This window comes from Trachymyrmex cornetzi, unplaced genomic scaffold, assembly GCF_001594075.2.
Source record: "Trachymyrmex cornetzi isolate Tcor2-1 unplaced genomic scaffold, Tcor1.1 scaffold223, whole genome shotgun sequence".
NCBI lineage: Eukaryota > Metazoa > Arthropoda > Insecta > Hymenoptera > Formicidae > Trachymyrmex > Trachymyrmex cornetzi.
The window spans coordinates 4,450,956-4,478,698 of NW_017296881.1; the positions used below are offsets into that span (position 1 = coordinate 4,450,956).

The following is a 27,743-nucleotide window of genomic DNA, read 5'->3' on the forward strand; positions in this document are numbered from 1 at the left end:
TACTTTATTAATAATACTTTGATTAAGGTATTTCCCTTCGAAACAAATCAATTTTGGAGACGAAAAACGGCAGGAATTAAGTTTAACACCTATTACTTAAAAATATCTTTTAGAAAAGATTAAATTGAAGTCTATTTAAACAGTAATATAGGATAACAGGAAATCGAACTAATACTCTTAATTAATGATTCATGATTATATACATGTATATTATTTTTTTTATATAATTTATACATCTAATTAACATTATTAGTATGTACGTGATAATGTTTGAAGAATATTCATATGATACTTTTTTTGTACGTACACGATTCCAAGAAAATGTTTTTGTTTGTGGCTACATTCTTGTTGTATCTGTACATTCCGGTGTAATCTGATGGCCGAGATCTTTAAACGCTATTTCCCGACGAGATTTGTAATACACGGTTCTTTACTATCAGACAAAGCGTCAGTTGTCGATTGAAATCGGGGTTAAAGGTTACAAGTGGACTTTACTAATGGAATGAAGTGGAGTGGAGTGGAGTAAGGAAAAAGAGTGGTTTTCCTTACGTGATAAATTTTACGTGTCAACGACGTTCCTCTACCGGGAGGTTTCTGGGGACCAACGCAATGCGAGCCCTTTGTGGGAGGGCTTTGAACCGTTGAAGATTTGTAAAAGGGATACGTGCACTACTGGGATACTTTATATCAAAGGGGAATTGTTTTGAACTTATTCTTGCGTAGTTTTAATTATATATTATTATGTCAACAAAAAACGTAATATGACTTTATTATTATAAATTTGTTCTAATTTTTAAGCTTATACAATTTTTAAAATCTAATTATCAAAAATTTTACACTGTACTTACATCTTTCGCGAAGTATAATATGAATTAGATAAGTAAGAAACAATTATATGCAATATGTTGCAGTTTTTCGTAATTATTTGGATCTCATTTTTATGATCACTAAAAAATTATAATTTTTTTTCAAGGATAATTTTTTTCAAGCCTTGATCATTCGATCAATCCTTTCTCCATTTCTGCGTAATCGTGCATAAGAGAAGTAGCTTTTATCTCTATCTCTCTTTTCTCTTTCCCTCTTTTGATCAAAGAAAACTGGAGCAAACAGCTCACGAAGCTACCTTGAAATTTCGAAGTTGTTTCGTTGGTTGTTTTGCATGAAACATTTGGCCTAATTGATAAGCGTATTTAAATATCCTACAGTATTTTGCTTTTGTTATTTATTTTTCTTTTTTTGGAACATATAACAATTTTTACTTTGAGAAAAGGGATGGAAAGAGGAGGGAGTGAGAAAAAACCAACAAGAGCAATATTTCTAGCAGGATAGGATGCTTTTTTGTCATCATCATCATCGCGGAATGAGTGAAACGAAGAAAGTAAGTCATCGTATTGCTTCTGGGATACTACTCTTTGCTTTTCCTTCTTTTTCTTTTGTTTTTTTTTGCGGCTTGGTGAATCACTCGTTTCTCGATTGCAGAGATTCTCAGTCTCTTTACTTTCTCATCTTCATCGCGACTCCTTTTTTTTCTCTCTCAACAGCCGCGGCTGAGATACTTCTTTCCTTTTCGCGTCTGTTATAACCAGTTTGTCTTACAATTCCATCTCGTATTCTTTCTTTTTGCTCATAACTAGGATACATTATGTTGTTCGATCATCAACAAGACGAGGAGAAAAAGATTCTTAGAAGATTCTTTCTCGCGTGCGCGCGTTCAATCGTGCAATCGAGAAGTGCTGGTCATTACTGGACTAAAGTTGATTTACCTGTTCGAGGAAAGGGTCCTTTTCCCCTTTCCGATCTGAGTCACTGAAAACGATTGGTGACGCATTGAGTTGCTGGCCGTGACGAAACGTTATTGCAATGTAAATTGCATAATGTTGCGTTCGCGCGTGCATACAAACAATGTATCACCTGCGTCGGATATGATTCAAGGAATCAGAGTTTCCCACAAGTTTCACTTTGCCATATCTATTGAAATCTTGATCTTCGGTTATTAACATACTTTCGAATCCACAATAAATGTTCGAACCTTGATTTATCGATTTAACATTCAGTGAGAGAATTAATCAAAGTATATTGACGTCCTTGGGATCTGAAGTCTTCTGTATGATAGAGTTTCCTTACTTATTAATTTTCTTACTTATATATTTATTAACTTAGTTACAACGTAACTCGACGAATAACAATTTATTAAACACACGTTCATGTACACGCGCATACAGTGTTGTTAAAGTAATTACTATCGTCTAGTCATGTATTTCTCATGGTATCTCCTCAATTAGTTAGAAATAGAATGTCTTACGGTTTCTGCGTGTCTGTCGAGTTCTCTTTCCGGAATGGGTGAGCCTTGCGAGTTGTCCGAGTTGTCTCGTAGAAGAAGATCCAGCTCAAGGAGCGATCACTGACCGTCCTCACTGACTCGACAACCTCGCACACCCACCCACCCACTTTCCGCTTCACCGTGTGACGTCAGAGAGCGAGCCGCGGAACCCGTCTTTGTTCCCACAAGCGTTTCGCGAACCGGTTTTGCGGTTCATGATGCCGCGTAGTGTTCCTGTCAGCTGGTCGGACCGTTTAATCGGGGAATTCTCCGCCTATTTTAAGGGTTCGGCGGCCGTGTCCTCAGGAGTCAGTCCTTTCCAAGAAGCGTTCATTCATCCTTTCTTCCTAAATAAGGAAGACGGGAAGGACGGGAGCATAGAATCTTGCATAACGCATAAGAAAATAAATTAATGAAAGTCCTTCATTTCCTCCTTTTCCGTGAAATAAGAGACTCTGATTGGTTGACTTTTTATGCTTTAAGCATTATGCGTTGTGCAAAGATCTGTGCTTCGGCCTTAACGCTTGTAAATGACAGTGATAACACTGCCATGCATATGATAAGCGTATCGAAATTTATAACTGCAGCACATTTACCACATTCTTATCTCAACAGGATACATGCATGTAAATAAATATATATGTAGTATATCTATATGTATATACACGTAGTATATCTATATATATATACACAAACCGCAGGATGAGTTCAGCGAACTTTAAATGGATTATTTAACCGAAAATGGAGTTAGTTTCTAAATAACGTGTAGATCCGTGAATGTTAAATAAAGTTCTCGCCAAATAAAAATCTGTTACATATAATGGTGCCATTTCATGAGACACTGGAAAATAGCGTCAGCATAATCACGTGCTCTTAACTTGACACTGAAAGTTGGATTTATTCAAAATTGATGCTAGACAGTGAAAATGTATAAAAAAGAATGCAGTATTGGACGCCTTTCAGCAAGAGATGCAGATAACACAGTGAATCATTATGTATCCTTATTGTTTGTTAATATTAAACAAATGATCACTATGTTACACTGTACCTTTTGCTGGAAAGCACTATTTGTATGTAGCGTTCAGTCTCGAGAGCTCTGAAAGTTAGATTTATCTAACTTCCACAGCGTCAGATATCTCAAAGAATATAATGATTCATTGTGTTACATTGTCATCTGTATCTCTTGCTGAAAAGTACTCAATACTATATTTTTTTCAAATACTTTCCATCGTTTAAAATCAATTTTGATCATATAACTTATTTTGAAGCTGAAAATGAGCATTAAGCGTCAATAAGAAAAGGTACCTATGTTAATTTAGATATCTTTAAAATAAAAATCGCCATTTCTTGTTTGGAGTATCTTTCGATAACGTTTTTATCTCTGCAATGACACGTACTTTCTCAGTTCACGCTGACCGATTCGTGACGTTCTTCGCAAAGATAATTTCGACAGGGTATCGCCCGCAACATCCGGCTGGCGGCACATCGTGAGCGGAAGCGAGGGTATTCAAGGACGGAAGTCGACATCGATAACACAATGGAGCTGAGAGTTCCGTTTTCCTGGATCGAGTTCTCTTGGGACGACTTTTTGTCCGAGACCAAACGCGCCTCTCACGTCGATCAAGGTGTTCCACATCTCAGTTCTACATTTCATCCAACTCCTCGATAACAATTGCGGACTTAGGTGTTAGAATAAGATCCTGTCGTTTTTCGCGCGTGTCTGCTTCGCGCTCCTCCTTTTGCGGAGGTGATCGTAATCTCATGATGCGGACGTGGAAAGTGGACCTTTGCGGAAGCAAGGTGCGTGAACACCCCAGGTGCGTGAGTACGCAGCGCGTGCACCGGAAGCGACTTCATAAGCAGACTCGCGTACCTATCTCGAGCCGTTCGGACTCGGCTGCGTGAAAATTCGTAAGATCACCCTGCCGTAACGCGATTCGTTCTGAGCCACATTCGTCTCGTTTTACGTGGCTGCGTAACGTGACGTAATTGCAAAACATTTTCTGAATATTTAATTCCACGATTTCCCGCATAATTCCAACAGCTGAAGCTGTATTATTATAGCCCGTCTCTCTTCGTACGAATTAATCATGGCGAAGACCTAAACATCCTTGTTTTGTCTACTATTACTCGCGCGAGATAATCTCTTTCGGTACACATTTGTTTACGAATAGGCGTGCCGTTGCGAACTCCTACCGACTTTCCTCCACAAGTCTAATCGAAAAAATGGAGTAACTGTCAAACATCTGTCGTCGGTCGAAGTGTTTTCAGAAGACGCATTCCAGAGTACGAAGAGAGCTTTCATGAGTGCTTTCGAGAAGCTCATTTGCTAAGCTAAGGCCGCTGTTGCTATTATAACGTAATGGATTCTCGAGTGATAAGCCAGATTGTAGACTTTCATAAACTCCCGTCGACTAGAAAATATCTCGTGACTCTGGAAACAGATGCGAAAACAAGTCGAGATTAGATTCCACTTGAATCTCTGAGATAACGAGTTAATTAGCCGTTAAATACAGCCCCGTTCAGTCTCAGGTTTCACGAGCGAACTTTTTCCGTTAATTAATTAGTATCGCGGCGAATATTATTTCTCGCGAATTATGTGAGGCAGAAGAGCATTTAAAGCGGAATTAAATGTTCTGTTGAAATCGTGTAATACTTGAAATTTATTCGACGCAAATTGCCCGAGATGAAGGAGCATGGCGATGAGGGAGAGTTGTCAGTGCGATCTTCACGCATATTCTATACATAAATCTCCTAACTACGCAGCGAAACGTCTTAACGACGCGTTCTCCTTCGCGTAATCCTGAATACGCCACGAGCTAATATGGCGAGCGCCCCTTGCCGAGATTTATCGCTACTGCCTTTTTAGGGCTTTCTTTTCCTCCATAGAAATGTTCTACTGCGCTCAAGTATGTTTGTCGCGGTTTTAATGCTTTAACGGTGTGACAGCGCCGGGACCATTTCTTAATTTGAGCACACACTGTTAAATCTATAGTGTCAAATTTAACCTAATGTGAGTTGCCACTGCTTCTACTAAATATATCATTTTTTACTAAAATGATAATTAAATTTGAGACTATATGATGTTAAATTGATACTGTATAGTGTCAAATATAACCATTGTTTTAGTAAAAAATAATGATATTATTGAGTAGGAGCAGTGGCGACTCACATTAAGTTAATTTGACCCTATAAAATTTAACAGTGACATTTGTCTGGCTGCTTCTGGGCTTCTTCTCATTTCGATTCGCGCAACTTCTTATTCAGAAAGCCTTCGAACTGTTCTCTTTCGGCACGCGGCACGTACTCGATATTTTTTAATCGCCATAGAAACGAAACTGTAGCCTGGAGTTGTCTGGGTGCGCCGCGGTACGTCTGCTCGAAGGGTGCTAAAAATAGAGTCGTAACGAGCTTTAGGAACTTTGACTTCAGAAGATAAGAACGAAAGTCGTATAAAGCGAAGGACACAGAAATAAACGTTATAACTTCGGAAGACTAGAGTCGTGTAAGGTATCGTTGCGGACATTTGCGCTTATTTGTTTTACTTAGACTGTTATCTTTCCTTATTTTTTAATATGCACCGAAGACACGATGATTCATTTTTCCGATTGAAATAGTGGGTTTAGTTACATACGGCACGATGGTTCTCTTAGCCCTCGATCTGAGACTGACTTTTTCAAGAGATGTTCTATGATGAAAGAGAAAGAGAGAAAGAGAAACCCCTAGAGCCCTTCACTCGCAATACACATATTACTCCTGGGAGTCGAGAGCCGCCTCTAGACTTTAATGGAACAAATGTTGCGAAACCACATCGTCGCCCTTCATACCCTCGAATCACTTCGAGGATTTCAATGCCGATGCAATTTCAACGATGATAATATCACAGAATTTGTCGAATGCTTTTTAATCGAATCTCTTTTATAATGATTCCATCCACGATAATCTGATGCAAATAAGAACTTTTCTCAGCAATCTCTCGTCGTTGAAATCTTTTTCGAATCTTCAAGCTCCTTGACACGAAGTTCTTCATTGCAATAATGAGCTCCAGATTGAAAGCGTAGGTCTGTTCTTGAAGGACGCCCTTACCGAATAATCAAGTTGATCACTGGATTATTAACATACGAATGGTCGTTCGGAGACCATTCGTATAACAGAGCAGAAGTCCCCCTTATCACGAAACTTTCGCTGCGCTTTTACACTTGCCCTCGCCGGAAGTTGTCGTTGATACTCGCAATTTCTCGCTGATTGGAATAGAGGCATACTTACCACCCACGAACAAAACGCATCGCACCGGGGAATCGTCGAATGGAAAAAAAAAAGGAAGGAAGGGTTACGGTGAAAAATCCAACGTTATCGACCCACGCGCAATTCGCGCGGCGTGGCGCCTCAATGAGCGAGCCAATGTCTGAATGAACGACGAGATGATTTAATTGCCGAGTGTCAGAGTTCATCTCGACGACGTGACTGTCGTCTGACCAGCGCCTCTCATTCTCCATGCCGCCCACCCGCCTACGCCGGCCACATGAAATCGGCCTAATCGCAGGAAGTTCGCGGCTGACCCCCGCGATTGAATTCAATTAGCGAACGACACGAGAAAATTTCTCACAAGAATTTCTCTCGCGCGCGTTTAATTATCCGGCTGAATGTACTCGCGAGAGTGTATTGTTCCTCGGTGCTCTGTGATCGTAATCAAGAATTATTGAGCCACTTTTCGCAGTCATAATTAAATTAATGGACTTTGAGTAACAGATAATGAATATTTTAGTTAAATGCAATTTCGTTGTGCCGAATGACGACGGCAAGATTAATTTATCTGTCTGCGATCGTCTTCATCGAAACCATCCATATGCACCGGGGATCCCGTGAAAGTACCGATTTTACGCGATAAACCAAACCGTCGGCGTGTAAACCGCGGTGGCCTGCTGATGATAGAAACAACCGGCGTTTATCGGCACCGCAGCCGTAAACTTCTACGACTTTTACTTGCTTTGCTCATCATGATTTACTATCTGCGAATTTTCGCCGCCGAAAATTTCACAATGCGACCCGAATCAGACGATAAACGGCGTGCTATTATCGTATGTTTCCATCATCAAATCCGTTTCCATCGTTTTTCAGGGCATTTATGCGATCGCTGATGATTGTGGGATCATCATAAATAACCAACAATCTCCAGCCCTGCGTTACAGCTTCAGTGCTTTAGCAATGACAGAGATTTTACTGTTAAATTTATAGTGTCAAATTACATCCAATTTGAGCTAAAACAATAGCGATAAATAACTCGATTGATTCAAGAAAATGTATTAAATTTGACTCAAATTTAATTCATTATTCACTAAATGCATACGTTATTATAAACGTTGTTTCCCTTAAAACTAACTACAGAAATGGACAGATTTACATTTTGCTATATATAGAAATAAATAACAAAATCTTATTTAACTCAAGGGATTGGGTTGCCATTGCTCTTTGGATACTTAACAGTGCTGAATTACAAGAAATAGATAATCCCCGGCGTTGCAGCTTTAATAACACGATAGAGATTTGAATTATAATTTTGAAAATATATATGTGTGTATTGGAATTTGGAAAACGATTCGAATGAGAAATACACATCATACGTGTTGACGGTATTTTGATGGTAATGATCCGTATGTTTTATAAACTCCACGTTGCTCGCGATCGATGATTCACGCGAAAACAATTAGTGGATTATCGCCAGGAAGCAACAGCCGCTCTCCATCGAGGCCTTTTCTCGTCGCAAATCTCCGTGTGCACGCTAATTTGCGTCTAATTTAACATGAACGGAATCCCGAAGGCGATGCCAATGATCGCGCTCTAACGAGCTTCTCCCACGCGTCGTTTCTGCCTTCCAGGCATTGTCTCAATTCCACGGAGAAAATCACCGATTTTCTCCTCGTACGTACGAACTTGTGATTAGCCAGGATTTCACCGTGATGGCCCATCGGTATTCCATGCCGGTAATAATCGGTACGGCCGCCGTAATATTTAGAATCGTGGCGGAGCATACGTCTTTCGCGTTCTTTTAATCGAGATCCAGAGCGCGGAGTATCGTTTGAGGCGCACAAAAAGAAGAATCGTCCTGCTGGAAAGAGAACGGCGGTGGATTTTCCGCATCATCCGTCACGGTTGAGAGCCACGGTGAACCATTCGACCTCTGGTGTAAACCGAGAAAGTCCGCGGACGACGCCAACGAGAGCAACCGGATCGGATAAATTAAAGACGTTAAGGTCGTTGCCTTTAATCCTTTTGTCGACCAATTACGTCTTTTCCTGCGCAACTTGGAAATTGGCGTAACACACCGTCGCCACGAAGGTCGAAGATACCGTTAAACAACGCGAAAGAAGAGAGCCAATCTTTTACGTGTGTTAACCATATTAGATTTTTCTTTAACCCTGGAATTTGCACGTGAATTCCCACGGACTTCGATAGGTTTCGTGTAGATATTTTTTGTGGAAGGGGAGGATCGGACCACGGAGGAAGGAAACAGGAAGGAAAGGCACGCAGGGATCGTGCATGAGGGGAAGCCGATGGCGGTGGCTTCCCTCCAGGATATTAAGGGCAGATGGACCGTGAAACTTATCGTCATAAGAGTATTATGCGATTAAGGGTTCGGTTTCTATCGAGTCATTCTCATACTAAAGTGTAATGCAGTATCTATCATACTTTACTTTATTATTTTCTTTCTTTCTGAGCGTCGCTTTAAAGAAATTCGACGAATTTTACATTTAGGGATTCAGTCGTCGTTTCAGTCGGTGAGCTCGAAATCACTCGGAGCTTTTACACGAAGTCGCGTACATAGCACGTACCGAGCTTTGCATATCGCTATCAACCCCCTGACAACGGCCAGTCTGGCTGTGTCGGGGGCTGGGATCGATAGAGCTTCTATCGCGATATCACGCGCAAACCCCATGGGCGAGTATGGTGGCGACAGTGGTTGGGATGGTGGGGGTACTCTGCGTCGCGGAGCCACCCCCACATTTCTACGGAAATCCTATATAAAAAAAAGGAGACACGCAGCCCGTTCAATCCTCTCGATTTGCGCGGCCAGACTTCGCAGCTTCATATTCTTCCACGCTTCGGCGCTCTTCTACTCGCTTGGAATTGAATGCATTTTTCATCATTTACCAGTCTCGTTTACTGCGAATTATTGATTTATACCGATGAAAGCTATTACAATAAGTTGTAGGTAATAATAGTAAAAACAAAAAATAATAATAATGGACTCTCAATATTCAAACAATAGGAAATTCATAAAGGGCAAATGAGAGTAAATAATAATAACTGCGCGGTTAACGATGCGCTATCACAAGATTTAATAATATTAAAGACAAAAATATATACTTCTTAACATATTGTATTATTTGCATTGTATTGCTGAAGATGACTGGAAGTCAGTCGAAACGTCCGGAAATATGTTAAGAAGTATATATATTTTTGTCTGTAATATTATTAAATCTTATGATAGCGCAGTTATTATTATTTACTCTCATTTGCACTTTATAAATTTCTTATTGTTTTAATAATAGTAAATTTTATACATAGGTGAATCAATAAGTGACCTTAATTTTTATTGCCTTGAGTAACTGAGTGTTGAGGTCAATTTAAGGTAACTTATTGCCTTACCTATCGTAATCATGTGATTACAAATTCTAAACAGTGATTAATGTTTCGGGCGCACGTATGTAATCGTCGTAACCCCGTAATATTTGACACGTTGTTCGAGTCACCCCTAATCGATTGGTAACTCCCTACATAGCCGATCAAGTATGCTAATGTCCCGTGAAAATCGCTGAACCATGAAGCTCCATTCGGGATACGCGTGGATCCTTCGTTCATCCATCTTTTCCCACCGTGCAAGCTCGCTTTTAGATTGTTTTTCTAGAAAAAGATATGTAGGTCGCTGCAATTCCCTCCTCGCGCTGTTAAGCGACATGAATGCTTACGCACAAGATCAGATACGGCTTCTCAGGATCATCGATCGGTTTTCAGGGCAACCGGAGGGTGCTGGAATGCCCAAAAGCTTAGGGTTCTTTTGTGTTCTTCCCTCTCTCCGGGTTTTTTTTTTAGATCTCGTTCTTTAGCTGACGAAGGGATGGAGGGGGTCGACGCCAATGCCAGTGCTGCTGACTGGCTGGCTGGCTGGCTTTCGTCGGGCCAGGTGGTGCGCAACCGTTGCTACGGCATGCATCGCCATCCCCAAAGCCGTGTGTTCCGCTCCTGCGAGCAGCTGCAGCTGCGACATATACAGCGACGTCTGTGCGCGCGCGTTGCGCGTTGCTCTTCAGCCATCGGAGGGTCGAATTCGCGTATATTAACGCTTGAGAAACGTATTTCACTATTTACATATTTATACTATCAGAGATGCGCGTCTCCGTGACGCGAGGCTTCTTATGCCGAGGCTTAATTAGTCTCTGAAGAGTCCGTTTTTAATTGGCCAATATTGCGTTTTATATTTATCTGTAAACAGTTATTTGTAATTGCGAAGAAAACGGGATACGAATGAAGAATGATTATGGGGAGAAGAGAAATTGAATTTGTTTTAATTTGAAAAATAAATTCCACAATATCAACAAACTACTATTTACTATGTTTATATCAAATTGATAATCAAAGTATGCATGGACCACCAGTTTATTATCAGTTTTCTATTATTATTTGTGTTAATTCCTAAGTTCAACATCGATATATGAAACTTTTTATCGTACGTTACGCCTTTCGCTAATATCAGTAGATAAGACCGCGCCTTATCGCTGGCATCCGCAAGGTGAGATCCTCCAGATACATCCGCCTTTCCGTTTGAATGCCCGGCTGCCATGCACAGCTTGCCGAAGTGTATGTGTATGTGCACGTGCCCGTGTATTGACGTATCACACAGACACACGTAATGACAGCGGGGAGTTGGTCGGGGCAGCAACCAACGCAGCAGATGGGGAGTTTGCTCTTGCAAGCCAGTCGTTGTAGTGGCGTGGCTGAGGCTGCCCGCCTTTTCCCGGCAACTCCTGGCTTGTAAATCCACTCGTGTTTTCCTTTTATCATTCTTTCTTCTCTTCTATTCGTTTTTCTTCCGATCCGGAAAATCGGGAGGGTGAGATCCAGAAGACAATGTGACATCGTCGCGCGTGCCACCTTTCCCACCCTTTTCGTCTTCTTTCCTCAACCCCTCCTCCCTTCGCTCCTTGAACATCCTTCGCTTGGATCTGACGTTGATGAAGATCCCACGTTGAGAGTCAGTCGATCACCTAGTTTTCATTCTGAGTGAGTACTCATCGATTTTCTTTGTCTCAAGCTCGCGCTAAATAAATTCTAATGTTTCCGTTGCGCTTCTGCTGTCCGCGGACAAAAGGTTCAATCATGGGAAAACGTTTGCTCTACATATATTATTTCATTTCTTTATTTTGTCATTTTGTACTTGATATAATGTTTTTATGATTTGATACAATCTTTTTATAAAATTTTACAGGAAAAATTTCAAGTTATCTTCAACAATTAGTAGCCAGCTCCAGATTTCTTTCTGTTTTGCTAATGATATCGGAAAACTTCTTTGTCAAAGAAAAATCTGTATTTTTTCGTATGCAAAATTTTTTTCATAAAATTATATTTGATCGTTTTTGAAAGTCGTCATTGTTTTGCGTTCTAAGCTCGAAGATGTCTTTGTCCTGCTCTAAGATCGAGATGTCTTTGTCTTGTCAACGATCGAGACGACCATTGACAGTCCATAGAGCCACCAGAGTGGCACGATTGCGCCTGTCGGCACACGTTCTCGGTGAGTACAAAAACGTATCGTTCTCCTTCTCTCCGTCTTTTTCTCCCCGAACTTTGATCTCTCCCTTTGAACTCCCCTGCTAAGAATCAGCTGCTTTCACATCAGTGAACTTCCTCACACAATGTGTCGAATCCAAAAACTCTCCATTGTTATTTACGATAAATATTTGCTACACTAATTCAATCGACAACATTTAAAATATGATTCTGACATTTTTCAAAAAAATTAATGTGTAATAAAAATAAATTAGTAATAATAAATAATAGATCTAAATAAATTTTTACTTGTAAAAATCAACACAACGTTAATACCGTTAACTTAATCACTAATGCCAGTTTCCAATGTATCTTAACTTTAATCTCGGTTCAACTCTTCATCTTTTTCTATGTCTGTTTCTATTAATGTAGTCTAATTTTAATCTCGGTTCAATTAACTCTTCATCTTTTTTTAATTCCACGAATTAGAAAAAGACGAAAAGTAAGTCGAACTGAGATGAAAGTTAATCTACATTGATGAAAACAGGTATAATTTGTAAGATCGAAGAAATTGTTAATTGTTGATCCAATTTGCGAAAATTTTAACTGACCACATTCATAATCAACGAAGTATTAATTCATAATGGCCACACATCGCTTGTGAGTCATTTTCTCTGTTCAGTCGCCTATAACTCTTCGAAAGGCTTACATCAACAACTATCTGACCGTTGCGTTTCTCCAGTCTATTCGCTCGAACGAGCGCTTGTGCTTCCCTAGTTGGTTTGTGCTCGAAATTAGCGCGCAGGGCACGACTCCGGTTAACGATGAGTGCGACGACACGCGTTTCTTTGTCGTACGAGGAAGCGGAATTTCATTAACGCGACCCCGCGCCTTCGTGAGTCATCGCGACAATATGTTGCGGATCGTTTAAGGACCCGATGATACAATCGGCGGTTTGCCTTCTTCTCTCTTTCTCTCTCGTTATGTACCAGCAACATAGCGTAAGAAACCTAATTCCAACTTCGCTTAGGATCGTAACTGGGTCGACATACCATCCACAACGGCAACGACCGCGTCTTCGAGGCATCGTGTCGTTCCTTTTATTCGCGAGACTCTACGCCCAAACCGTTAAGCACAATTACACTGCGCGATATCATATATCCCGCGGACTTTCTATCTAATTAAATACAAGTACGCCACGTAGGCAGCGGCTCTAACGCAACCCTGAATTATCCATTGCACTTGTTTCTCTACTTTCATTGCTCCATCGTGTTCATCTCGACGTTTCTCTGATCGCTCGACCGCCTGCGTGCGTCTTGCCTCGCTTATAAATTGGCGATTCGCTATGCCACGTTAAATTCGCGCACATCTAAGTTGAATCTTGTTAATTCCTATATTGAATTTATTATTGAATATATTAATTGAATTGGATGTTAAAGATTTCGCTGGTTTTAATTTTTATTTAACTTTTAAGTAGGTACATGAGATTCTCTAAACACTCCAATATTTTTTATTTTTATAGATATATTTTTTAATAGTATGTATAGAATTAATTTATATTATTTGTACCAATATATGAAATAGAATAACGTGGAAATAACAAACTTTATTTCTTTAAAATTCTGGATAATATTTTTTATTTTCCTTTTCTAGAACAAGGTTTTTAAGATAACTTTTAAGATAACTGTTCCAATTACTATACCTGTCTCTATTAGTGTGTGTTTTTGTATTTTGATAAGTCATAAAGAAAATTAGCATGAATAAATAAGAAAAAATATTTTTGTTTGTTACATTAAATCATTAATGCATACGATACCGAAGATAATATTTTATTTTTTGAGTATTAAAGTATTTTAAATATTTTTCGAAAGATATGAGGAATTTATGTGAATCCAGTAATATACGTATACCGCAAGATTTTAAACTTGGCCCTATTAATGTGCCCTGTATTGAAACTGAGAACGTTGTGTTATGAGTGTACATTGAAATAAATATATATATATATAATTGAAATAATGATTTATGTAATATTAACTTAAATAATTAGCTTAAATTTATTACCTATTTTAGCAACTGTATGTTAAAATAAGTTAAATGTGGATAGGCACACAAATTGGGGGCACATTAATAGGGCCATCGCCGCTTGGAGGACTCACTTAACAGGGACAAAAACATGTTTTTTATTTTTGTCAAAAACATTATTTTTTAGATTAAAGAAATATTATAAGAAAAAGAAGTAGTTGAAAAATCGATATTGATTACAAGCAGATAAAATTACAGCTACAATATTTAATAATTAATTCAGTAATAAGCAAATTAGCTAAAAGGCACATTAATAGGGACAGTTACCCTATGTGTGGGATGCTTTGGCCACCCACTTAAAGGTTAAGACTGCAATTCAAATTGATATTAGCAAAGATATTTACCTCTTTTCGTTCTTTTTTTTTTTTTTTTAATTTAAATCGATAGGAATTCCAGAAGTTGCGTCATTGCTTGTCGATCGCAAGATTAGAGATTGCAGTTCGAACCCCGCGACCGCCCACGTAAAACAACTCGAGTGTGGCTGAAACCGTTAATCCCGTGTCCTCGGAGACGCAGGAGAACCGGCCCGGTTTCCGCTATTTTCCCTTTCTTTACACCCCCGCGCATAAGTCGCTCGCGGCGATCCCGCACGTGCGAAGGACGACAGATGCGACGCAAATCCCCGGGTTCCGAGGGTTGAACGAGGGGTGTGGTATCTTGTGGCCACCCTCTCTCGTTTAACTTCGTTAATCCGATTGTTCGTAGATGGGCCGTGGTGGTCGCGTTAAAAGTGCCGTGATGGGAATATACACTTGTCGTCATGGGGTTTCGTTACACCCCCGGAGTCTAAGGAGCTTAGAGTATTTCAGTCGTGTTTGTACCAAACGGTTTTGGCTCACTTTAAGATCGCAAGATTCGCTTTTATAAAAATTCGTTAATAGCGCCGCAAATCAAAGAGTATGAGTCACGCTCCGTGTCGCCGCCATTCCTGGCTATAGTAAGGATTAATAGTACCAGGAAGGTCCGAGCGTTCACCATGAACGTTCGTAGGTCGCCGAAAAGCGGGTCACCGAGGCTACGCCGAGAGATAACTCTCTTGGATAAAGATCTCGGGCGTTCTTCTCTCTCCATCAAGCGTGTATCCAACTACGCCACATACCAGCGTTTCTGCCTCAGAGGTTGATCTTTATTCCGTTCGTGACGCGAACCCAATTCCAGATAGAGAGGTTGCTTATGAGAAAGGATACGTACATTCTTCCGCTTTTATTACGAAAGCAAACAGGCAAATGACAGAACTTGGCACGTAATTACGAAAGAATCTCGTACAGTCATCAGTCCAATGACGCTGACCGCGTTAGAACGGCTATCGTGCTACCATCAAGCTAATCGCGCGAATATACGCCGTAACGTCATCGCATAATTCTTATCGCAATCTACATGATAGACTCTTATCTTTATCGGCCCGCAGAGTGAATCGCTAGTACGATCGCGGCGATTAGGGAGGCTCGGAGTCGAGTTCGACGACCTTCACCGCCCCGTTACCTATCCGCTCTTAATCGCGATTCCGAATCGCGTGTAGATGGTAGCTTAATGTACCGATTGTTTACCGCGTGCTGCATCACGCGCACGCGAGGTGCTCTCCATAATTATGTTAACTATGCGCGCCATCTCCGAGAGCTACCTCCTTCGTATAGACGATTACTTTTCTATCTCGCTCACTTTCCCTACGTTTTTCCTTCCTCTCTCTCTCCCTCGGTCGTAGTTTCTTGTTTGCGCCTCGGGCTGTGTGCACGCGTTATTATTATTTCAGCATGACGAGAGACTCGCACATTGCCATCTTACGTAACGCACGTGATGGTGGAGGGCAAGACGGAAAGAATGGCGAAGAATGAGAGAGAAAGAGAGACCGAGAGAAAATTGGAAAGGAGGAAAGAGGAGAGGAACCGGCCTGTGTAGGGGAAAGAACGCGCGGAGCTCCTTCATGGGGAGAGAGGGGGAGAGAGAGAGAGAGAGAGAGGGAGATCGCCTCCTAGGAGACTAGGTAGCTCGGCAAAGATCACGGCACCGGGCGTGGGAACAAGGCCCCTCCTGCCATGAGGTCTAGCAAGAGCGCGCGCGGAGAAAATTACCATCGGCTTCCTCCGCGTGCTGCTTAACAGTACCTCGAGTGCCTTATCGGAGTGGTCCGTAAACCCCTTGCTTGACTTGAAGTCGTCCTTAAAGGTAGACAACAGGCGCACGCGACCTGTAGCCTGTTGCGCGTCTCACTTTCCTTCCTTCCTTCCTCCTCTATTCTTCTTTTCTCTTCCACGCAAATTCTTCCGAGGTCTCGTGAATGGTGCCAAAGACACCTGGCATCTTTTAACATCAGTCGGAACGGATATTCTTATAATTCTTCGACGAGATTAATTATATTTTAAAAGAAAGAATTCTAGTTTCGGTCGAAGAGCGGATAATAATACAAATTTGCAATTACATTTTTTAGGTCTGTAAATTGGACATTGATTCGGCTTATCGGAACGCAATCATAAACTGAAGCTGGAAATAACATCACAAATTACATTGATCATTAATTATGACGCTAATTAACATTTGAAATACTGCGAAAAAGATTATTGTGAAAAATATAATTATATTTTATTAATAATCGATATCGATTGTGTATATTTTCTGCTGTATTAGAATTTAAACCGGTATTCATAATCGGCTAATTTTTCAAGTTCGTCTTATGCTCATTTCTATCAATATAGATTAACTTAATCTTGGTTCAACTTACTCTTCATCTAGTTCTAAAAATTAGAAAAATATGACGAGTATGTTGAATCGAGATTAAAGTTAATCTACATTGATGGAAACGAGCATTAAAGTCTTAAGATGCTAGTACGACTCTATGATCGGTTTGTAATATCTTAAGACTGAAAAAGTACTGAAAACGGTCTTAAATAAGAACCGATTATGAGTAGCGATAAATATTACATATATCTCAATGATGTGGGTCTGCGAAAACGTGAAGGAGATGTCGGTGTTAAGAGAGTATTGCACGCTTCGTCGATCTTCTCGTTCTTGTTTATTCGATCAAAACCCGCGAAGTCGTCGTTTTATGCCACGGTTCGTCGAACTTGAGCGAAGCCGAGGCACGCCAAGATGTGTCGATTATAAGGCGGTTTATTAGACTATACACGGCCCCGTTCGCATTCTTTCTATACTGATAGTAACCGATGCAGAAATAGATTTGATTGTGGTGAATGAGTCTGGGCGAGGAGAGGAAGGGATCAAGCTCGGTCAAGGCTTCGTTTATTTACATCATGCAAAGTGCATCGCGTTCACATCGTCGCCGTGGTGACCTCGCGCATGTTCGCGAAGACGCCTGTTCTGTTCTACCGCGTCGATTACTTTCACCTCGATACAATAAACACGGAGATCAATTGAAATTTATATATCGATAATATCGGTGAGTGGATCGTAAAATTTCTTAAATGTCACAGACTGGAGTAAAATGTAACATGCAAGGGAAATAAATTTAAAATAGAAATGACGCAAATTGCCGATCGCGCGTTACAGCAAGAACAAAGTAAAGGGGGATCGGTGAAGCGGAAATAATCGGACTGAACTAATTTAATCCGTCATTTCCAATCGCACGGGCTTCCGTTCTTTCGGTCGCGCGGAAGAATCGCGAGATTTCCATCGGTCTATTAATTGATGTGTCACGTTTCCAGATGCATGTCCTTTTAAACCGCGGGCGTCTTATGCGCCGTTATTTTATTTCCAATTTTCTCGCGCTCTACCCTCGCAACATCTGTTATTTCGCTGCTGGCGACGCCGCAGTTGGGCCAGAAACGAGATTTTAATTAAGCTCGGTCCCGAGACGCAGCATCGCGACACGCCGAGATTCACCGAGAGTCTTGCAGTCTACGAGTTGCACTTCCGCGCAAATGTGTGTCACGGGTTTCCCACGAGATGCGCTGGCGAATGGCGGCATAGGCGCGGGCATAGACCAATTACTACCGGGGAGGGAGAGAGAGAGAGAGAGAGAGTCTCGCTGACTCGTGCGATTTGCGTGGAGAGCGACGATCAATCGCCTGGTACTTGGTCTACTCTAGAGAAAAAAAGGAAGACGCGCGCGCGTCGCGTTTAATGACTGTCACGATGGTTGAATCGGCGATTACTCAGCGAATGTTCGCATAACTGTTCAGGCGGTACATTGTATTTCGCGACCGCGACTGATCCTCGCCACTGAAAGCAGTCCGCGCGTCAATCCTCGAGCACCGTTGACCTTTCAATGGAGATTCGCGGAAACTTGAACTGCTCTACAAAGAAAAGGTGATCCTGCCGAATTTTTATTATGTGGAAAGAACAGTTTTGCTGAAGTAGCTAAAAATTTAGCTGATACAGATCTGAAAATAATTTTATTTGTACCATAAAAATAATTATGTAGGACGTTTAAACTTTGTTGCTACAATGTTAAAACCTTGCAGCAATGTCATCAGCATTAAACAAAGTATCTTTTAAGATGCGAATATTACGACAAATAGGAAATAAAGGGCCTAAATGCTTAAACTAAGTGCTTAAATAATTTAAGATGAATTTATACACTCATATTCAAACTGTCCATCAAATTTAATTTTTAATCCGAACAGAACTAAAATAGTAATGTCACAAATTAAATTGACAAGCAATTTAATAATATTGATACTCATAGAAAAAGTTTTCAGGATTGAATATGTATAAGTATATGAGATTGCACCGAATTATCTGAGCACTAAATATCCAGTTTGACTGTTTAGAACCTTTATTTCCTATTTATTATCATCAACGTTTTATTTAATTATTTTGACGGTTCAACAAAATTATATTCTGACCTGAATCTAGCTAAATTTGTACTTCAGCAAAATTGTTCCTTTCCTTTTGAAGATATCCGGGTTTCTCTGAAAATTATCTGAAAGCGGAGGGAAAAATTCGGATGAAAATAATAGTAATATCGTGAATAGAAGCGAGCGAGGAGTTTCATCTTGCAAAGGGCTAAAATAATTGCCATCCACGATAATGCGTTGCACAAGCTCACAATCAGCTGTTCCCGCGAAACGTCTTTTCGTCTGCGGCGAAGTCGTGGCGGTGGCGAATAAACGGTCCATTGCGAGGGGTAAATGGAGTCATGGTTTGGTACGCCGAGGCCAACAAGAACGTTGGCGAGATGCAACGGTATACGTCATAACATTCCCACGGTGAATCGGCCGGGTGTTTCTAACCGACCGACCGATGGAGATGCGTCGGCGATTCATGTTTTTGCCGCGACTAATCTTGACAACGACGCTTCTTCAATTCGCATGAATAGGACTTTCGTCGTGAGATGCGCATCACCTGTTTTTCCGCACATTTGAAAATCGTAGACGTGTATTTTTGGGACCACCCGATTTTCCACTTATTCTTCATTGCTCGATTTCGATCGATGATTACAATGTTATACAATTGTCTAAGTTGAGCCTTAAATGTAATAGTGAAAGAAAGATTAGTTAAAACTTTATAGCTTCACGGAAAGAACGGTTTTACTGAAGTATCTAAAAATATAGCTAGATATAGATCTGATAATAATTTTGGGCTATTAAAATATAATAATTATGTAGAACGTCTAAATTGGTTGCTGGAATATCAAAATTGTTTGCAGTATTACTAATCATATTTAAGATTTCTAATACTTAATTATTTTGGTGGTCCAACAAAATTATTTTCAGATCTGTATCTAACTAAATTTTTAGATGCTTCAGCAAAATCATTCTTTCCACATTACATAAAAATGAATGGACATCTATCTGCTTCCTCGTTGCGTAATCGAGTCTCGGAGAAACAGATTCAAGGAATAAGATCGACCAACAGAAACCGCCATACGTGTCTTAGGCCCAGTTCCACAACTCACGGTTAACTAACTCTTAACCAAAGTTCAATTTGTTTCTCATCTCTTTCCAATTCGAGAATTGGAAAGAGACAATGAATACTTAACCAAAGTTCAATTTGTTTCTCATCTCTCCAATTCTCGAATTGGAAAGAGACAATGAATAAGTTGAACCTCGGTTAAGAGTTAACCGTGAGTTGTGGAACTGGGCCTTAATAATGTTCAAAGGAATAGCGCTTCATTATCACTCGACTTATGTCATTCGATCCTTTTTTTTTTATTAGCCTATGACGGCGTAATAAAACTTGTGGTCGCAACGGATCAACAGGACGATTCGCGACTTCCAGGAATGACTATATCTGGGCAATCCCGGATTTTGCAATGTTGCCTAACAGTGGACAGCTCCTTTCGGGTGATCGGCCGAAAACTACGCGAGAAAACAAGCGAAACAGAAGACGTGACTTGAAATTGTGACGGAGCACGCAATCGTTTCATTCGCAGTCGTACGTTGTGACCTCAACGTCTCGCAATGACCTGACTCCCGTAAAATCCTGGAAACCTCGCGCATTTACTTTTTACATAATTGCACCGTGTAATAACGGTCTCGCCGAGCGAGAGAGAGGAAAAAGCATGTCTGTTCCGCGTCACCCCCCCCCCCCCCCCCGACAGCGAAAGGAGGGAAGAAATTAGAATTTATAATTAGCGCAAACGCGTTTCCTAATACGAGCACCTTATCGAGAGCGTGAGAAACCGAACGGTTCGTGATTTTTTATTGGTACTACTTTTTTCTACTTGCAAATCGCATTTATTTAGTCAATCTCGACGACGACTCCACCACTACTCGAATCATTAACAAGTTAATTGCCTTATCGGGCGACTTTTATATCGCGCACTTTCGTGACAGTTTTCTAACAATGGATTGGATGTTTTCAAGAATAGATAGTGCATATTTTTGTCATTAGGGCTACGTTCCAAAACTTTCTCTCCGAGGAAAATTGTACTCGAAATATTATATATAGTACACGTAACGTATACTATAGTATATGAAGGAAAATCTTCCTCGGAGAGGAAGTTTTGGAACGTAGTTTAGGAAAGTATGCAGATAAAGAAAGTTTTGCAGATAAAAGAAGATAAAAAAATTTTGAAATTAATGATAAGAGGTAGGAGACTTTCAGGACGGTTAAGATTCGAAAACTTGCCTATTTCAGGTATGTAAAGAGTCAGCCTGAGAAATATCGACTCCACCCTTATCATGCAGGTAAAGATTAGTAGCAGACTCTGGGACAAGAATTTTTGGTTGAAAAATCTTCGTGCAGTGATTCAGACTGTTATTATCGATAATGTTGTTCCAAGCTGCCGTCAAAAAAGTGGTCATCGTGAATATTACATCAACGTTCGGTATGCACTGAAAAAAAATTTACTATATCTTAATAAATATTTCATTGAATATTTGTAGGTATATTTATTTGATACAAAAACTATTAATTTGATTTAACTATCATTTTTTTCATTGAGTAAATATTTATGTACTGTAAGTAAATATTTACTCATAAATATTCAAAAAAATATTTATTAAGATATAGTAAATTTTTTTTTTCAGTGTAGTGCAAGAAGAAAAAGAAACGATAAGTGGGTCTCAAGTTTTAATTTTTTTTAAGTAATTCAATTTAATGACTTCTTTAATTTATTCTCTTTGCGATTCTAGCTTATTAGAGTTTTAGTTCTTTCGAAAGTGAAACGTTTTTTCTACCAACACAATTGATTAACACAGTAGATACATTTTTATTGAATTACCGGTATTTCGGAGCAAACCGTACATTGTTTCTCTTCCGCATTTTTATTTCTTTCACGGAGGAAGTACTGCACTGTTCGCGAATGAAGTCGCCAAGGTGTAAATCAACTCCCTTCCTCGTATATTGTAACGGCGGTTTCCGGGCTACCATCCGTTTTGCAGAGAAAGCGGATCGTCCTGGTGTACCTTGATACTTGACGTCCGCTCTTGGAGGCCGCTTCCGGTGCGCAACGTGCGGTTTCCGGCGCACGTACAATATCGGCTACGCGCCTTGGCATATCGATAGTTACCATAGTCAGTAAGAACGAGACTCTCGCGAGCGCCGGTCGATTCGCCGCGGCACTCCCGGTTTACTTTCAAACCGAGAACAAAGACGCGAAACTTTCGAGCTGTCAAGATTCCTTCAAAATTCATTAAATTTGTTAATAAATATTATCGATTGTGTATCGTATGTTATCTGCGTATGAGTGATCGATCAAAATGTTTGTGAAAAATTATAATAATGGTGAAACAATCACGATACATGGAAATATTTTTCTGAAACATGTAAAATTTTACTGGATACAGATTTGAAAATAATTTTGTTGGACCATCAAAATAATTAAGTTGAGAACTAAAAAATTATAAGAGCAATGCTGCAAAAAAATTTTTGATAGTCTATCAGTTTTCAACTATCATATAAAATTCATATAAAATTATTTTGATAACAATCAACAAAATTATTTTTAAATCTGTATTCAGTAAAATTTTAGATCTTTCAACAAAATCATTCTTTTCATGTATTCGACGTCTTTTCTTTTATAAAGATCTTCGCATGAATTATGTGAAAATAAGATGATTGTCTGATTATCTCGACAAAAATTCTTCGAGGATTTTCCTACAGTGATATCAGCTGACACGATTCCATTCTCACCGATCGTCTGGAAACGTCCTGGCATCCCCGCATTCCAGATCTGCGAGCCTGCATTATGAAATACCGAAGTGGAAACGCTCGACAGGCCCTGATGAGAGGTGCTTTTGCATTCGAGTTCCCCGATCGAATTTCTCCCTCCTTTTCTTTGCGCTGCGCTGAAGAGCTTCTTTGTTCTCTATCCGAAGTGGCTACCTTAACTCAAGTGAATTTCCCGGCCACGCCAGAAATGTCCACGGCCTAGTTCTTTTGACAAACGTTACATCGAGTCCTTCGATCGCGCTTTAAGAAAAAGAGAAATCCATCGACTTCGTAGCCAACGCCTACGCGCCTATGAAACAATCGGTCGAAAGGTCGAGGCGATCCTTGGAGGATGCAATGTTTATAAGCTTATATTGAATAGAAAAAAAGATAATCATCCTCACATAAATATAAATTAAACATCGCGTATTTTATTTCTGTATAAGATAGAAATTCCAAGAGTTAATAACAGAAGGTCGGGTATCTTACATCTTAGGTTTTTTTCGAGATTTTGTTTTCTTGGATGACAAAAATTAAGTGTAATATACATAATACAGAACATTATATCTAAACACCTTTGCAATTATATATTTAAAAAACTTAAAAATAGCCAAGATTTTTCCATTTTTAAGTGTTATTACATTTTCTGTAAATTAGTGGTATAGGATAAAAAAATGATAAATTAAATAAATTGCAAAAAGAATATGTTATTTAGTAGATTCCACTATTATCTGCTTTTTTCTTCCTATTTGCCTGCCTCAAAATTTTGTTGACGTGGGTTGATAGGGAAAGGTCGGGCAAAATTATTTAAAATGTTAGACGCATGTGGTAGCATTGTATAGAATCTTTGTACCATATCCAACCTTTATTTTACTGTCTGTCATCTTATTGTCTGATCCCATCCGAATGACGTGCAATGAAAAACAACATATGAAACGAGCAGTTTTAAAACAAGAAAGATTTTAAACCTACATTTCAAAGAATAATAGAAACTGTTTTATTTGGTGAACTACAACCAAATTTGACTTACAAATGATGTGTCCGGTTGCAAATAATCTTCGTGTCGGCATAAATAAGCTACACAACAAAATACAATAACTCGCTAAATAATACTGCGTCTGTTCTCAATACAGAGAGATACCAGTTCTCATGTGAAAATAGACTTTCCTTGGCTTATCAAATGTTGCCACTCGTGTTCAAAATTTTAAACAATCTTTGTCCGATACTATCCGACCTTCTCCTAAGCGTATTCTGTAAAATTGGATATTTCAAGAGTTTTTTTTATCTTTTTAAATATATCGAGTATACTTTGAAAAAAATGAAGAATATTAGACTTTGAAACAGATTTTTTCTCAATTTTTCATAATCGTTGCAACCTTGTAAGAAAAGATATGATTTGTACTTACTTACATAAGTGTCATTAGGTAAATATTATTTACCTAATGCCCATAAATAGCTATAAAAATCTTTTTATCTATGCGTTTTATGTAAATGAATATTATTTACGTAACACGCATAGATAAGCATATACTCCGTTTAACGAGAGAATTACCTCGGATCGGACGAATAATCGTCCGTTTTGCACAAGTCTTCATAGCGTTGTACAACGTTACATTGCCTGCTATGCGCAAACCGAGGTCATTCTCTCGTTGAACAGAGTATAGATAATTTTTGCACATTCTTTTATCCATAATCCAACGATATTAATATCGATTACGAAACAACGCACCTGCAAAACAAACTAAATGATTTGAAATATACGAACATATAAGTGTATGTATAATCGGACGATGTTTGATCATTGACGGTTATCGTTTTCTGTTTCAGCTCCCAGATCCTCAAACGCGGGTACCAACAATTTGCCACCGTTGACGTTTCACCACGTGCATGGTGACAACATCAGGCTGTGCAATGGCGGTACAATCGCTCGAAGACACGAAAGTTTTTGCAAGGGTGTTACCTTTAGCGCCAGACCGGTGCGAGTAGGCGAGAAGGTGAGATTCCTCGATTGCCGCGACGGCTTTTAATAAATCACTGATCTATCCTGCACTGACTGGCGCCCGTGTCGATTGTGGGAAACCGACGATTCTCGTTACGCTCGAGAAATCGCTGTTCGCATTCCTCGGAATATTAAAACGGACCGCTGCCGCGACTATGAAAGTAACGTACTTTTTGCGTAGGTCGTTGTTTTGCATATCGTCCAGGTTGAGAGTTACAAGCCTCTGGCGATGCCCGCGTTCAGGCTTATCACGTGTCTGTTTGTAGTTAAGTAATGCGAGTAGATCGTATAACCGCGCTGAACGATTCAAACAATTTTCACGGAATCATCCGGTCTTCCAATCTGTTACGAATATTCAAAGACCATTTACTGATATGAGATAGGTGGGCGTGCGCCGTTTTGGGTGTTTAAGCGTGTTTTCAATTTCGTGGCGTATCTAAGATTAGTCATAAAATTTATAATGACGTAATACGTGGGACGAATGTAATGGAGCGTAATTAATTCCCGAAGATGCCTCGAATAAAGCTCCATTTTAGGATCGCTCGAGCGGCACCTCTATCGCCGTTTCGCAAGGTGGCTTCTTTTCTTTTCTCTTCCTTGTACAAATCACAAGTTGCGTTCTACATGGTCGCTTTTCTGTGAAACGGTGCAGGTCTGCGTGAAGTTCCTGGAGATTTCCGACAATTGGAGCGGCGTGATCCGTTTCGGTTTTACCAGCAACGACCCGATCAATCTTCGAAGTGGTTTACCAAGGTACGCGTGCCCAGATTTGACGAATAAGCCAGGTTACTGGGCTAAAGCTCTCGCCGAGAGGTTCGCGGAGAGAGATACGGTACTCTTCTATTACGTTACATCGGCTGGTGACGTACACTTTGGTGTCAATGGCGAGGAGAAGGGTCTCTTCTTCAGCGGTGTCGAGACTCGGGGTCCGCTCTGGGCGATCATCGACGTCTACGGTAACAGCACCGCGATCGAATTTGTCGATCCGAATCGTCAGCACTTCAACAACATACGTAGGGGCGCCGAGCATAGCAACGAGGACAATGCGCAGCACAGTAGGCACTCTGCCATGGATGACGCCAGTAACGCCGGTCGGGATGTCGAAAGGATCATCGTGCCGTCTATGCAGAACATGTCGATTCATCACGAACCTGACGTGGAGCTACCCGGTCTCAGATTTCAACCCCCTGGCGTCCTTTTTACGCCTCTGCCTTTCCACTCGTGAGTATATCGAACGTGCTAAATCGTCTACTCGCGTTTCATCCATGCTTCAGTTAATACGTGTCGCGGAAAAGATTTTTGTATTCGCCGACTTAAATCATAATTGAATTATCCGGAGAGAATTACCTAGGACCAACTTGTCTGCTTCGAAACGCCACTTGCACAATATTACGCTTTCTAATTAAAGTTGTCTGATCAAATTAGTAAAGTTTTACATTACTCGATGCGATAGTTTTTTTTTTTTGAGAGATTAACGCGAAAGTTGAAAGTCATTGATTTACAATGGAAGCATACAATCATTCGCTGCGCCGCATAGTGGTCACCTTTATGAATTTGAGCGCGCGAAAGTCAAAAATTCAATTGGACGTTTTAAACTTTTTTATTACATAAAAATAAGTCTGAATACTTGGAAGTATGAAATTTAAAAATAATTTATTCAAAAATCGAGCGAGGAATTGTTAGTAATGAACGATTCTACAAGATGCACTCACACTTATTGCGACTCGTGCTCGCCTTCATTTCAATAAGTGAGTTTTTGCTAAATAGAGCTTTTTCTTTCTATTCTTGCTATGGATCCTACAAATATAAGTAAGTAAGCACTTTATAATCTGAAACTAATAAGAATTTTTTTAATGTGGGTAAAGATTTATGGCTTAAAAAATTGGCTTTAAAAATTGCTATTTCTTTTTATATTTTACGAAGCTTGGTAAAGGAGAAAACTTGGAATTGGCGTGAGAATTGATCAGGTTACTTGTATAGAGTTATTAAATTACTTCCTAATAATTGTTTTTACATTAAATCTAACTGCAACTATTTGCAACTTTAGATTTTGTGCTCATTCTTAGCTTTGGCATGCGGAGTGCGATGAGAAGCATTATTTTGCGTTTGACGGGATGAACCAAACATTAATAAAAAAAACTGATGCAATTTTGAACTTTTTGATACAGAGAAGTGATTTCTCCGACCGCAATGAGAATTTTAATCAGTTTAATTTTCTATGTTAGTTATTTTTCAATATTTCCCTAAATATTTACAAACTATTCATTTAAATTAGTTTTTATCATTTCGTAAGATTTTCTAAGCATCAATTTTTCCAAGCCTCAAACATGTTTTATCAAATAAAACAATTTCGCTCGCTCATATGGACGAAAGTGACCACTATGCGCCGTTCATCCGCACAGAACTAATTTGCCGTCCGCTTTTCACAATTTTCCAAGACGCCCGTCATTAAGCGAACGAGTGCCGCCGAGGTTAATCGCTTCCTCATTTTCTTTCTCCGCAGGACTCGGGGTAGGAACATCCGCTTCAGCAACCAGCAGTGCGTGGCGACGCGTACGGACACGGAGTTCTGTCACGGCTACGCGTTCACGAGTCGGCCGTTGTTGTTGGGAGAGCGATTGGTTGTGCAGATTCTCTCTACAGAACCGATGTATGTTGGCGCTTTAGCCCTAGGCCTGACTTCGTGCGACCCGGCACGGCTAACGGCAGAGGATTTGCCGGACGATAGCGACCTGCTGTTAGATCGTCCTGAATACTGGGTGGTCTCCAAAGACGTGGCGTCGAGTCCGCAGCCAGGTGACGAAATTGCCTTCACGGTCACGCATTACGGTGAGGTGCAGATGAGCAAGAATGGTGGCGCACCCAATGTCGTCATGCATGTCGATCAGAGTCTTCAACTGTGGGCGTTCGTGGATGCCTATGGAAGCACTCAACGTGTCAGAATGTTGGCCAGTAGACCGACCTCACCGCCCCGGCAACGTCCAAGCAATCCCTCGCCTGCCAATGTCATTCAACAGCAGCAGCAGCAGC

The 27,743-nt window shown here is 40.2% G+C and overlaps 1 protein-coding gene across 1 annotated transcript in view; it reads left to right on the forward strand.

The window, feature by feature from the left end:
- Positions 1–27,743, forward strand: part of neur (E3 ubiquitin-protein ligase neur) — a 31,000-nt gene that overhangs the window by 2,582 nt on the left and 675 nt on the right. Inside the window, exons 2-4 of the mRNA XM_018505973.1 lie at positions 24,542–24,708; positions 25,366–25,934; positions 27,217–27,741. Coding sequence (XP_018361475.1) covers positions 24,542–24,708; positions 25,366–25,934; positions 27,217–27,741 — 1,261 coding nt within the window. The remainder of the gene's footprint in view (positions 1–24,541; positions 24,709–25,365; positions 25,935–27,216; positions 27,742–27,743) is intronic.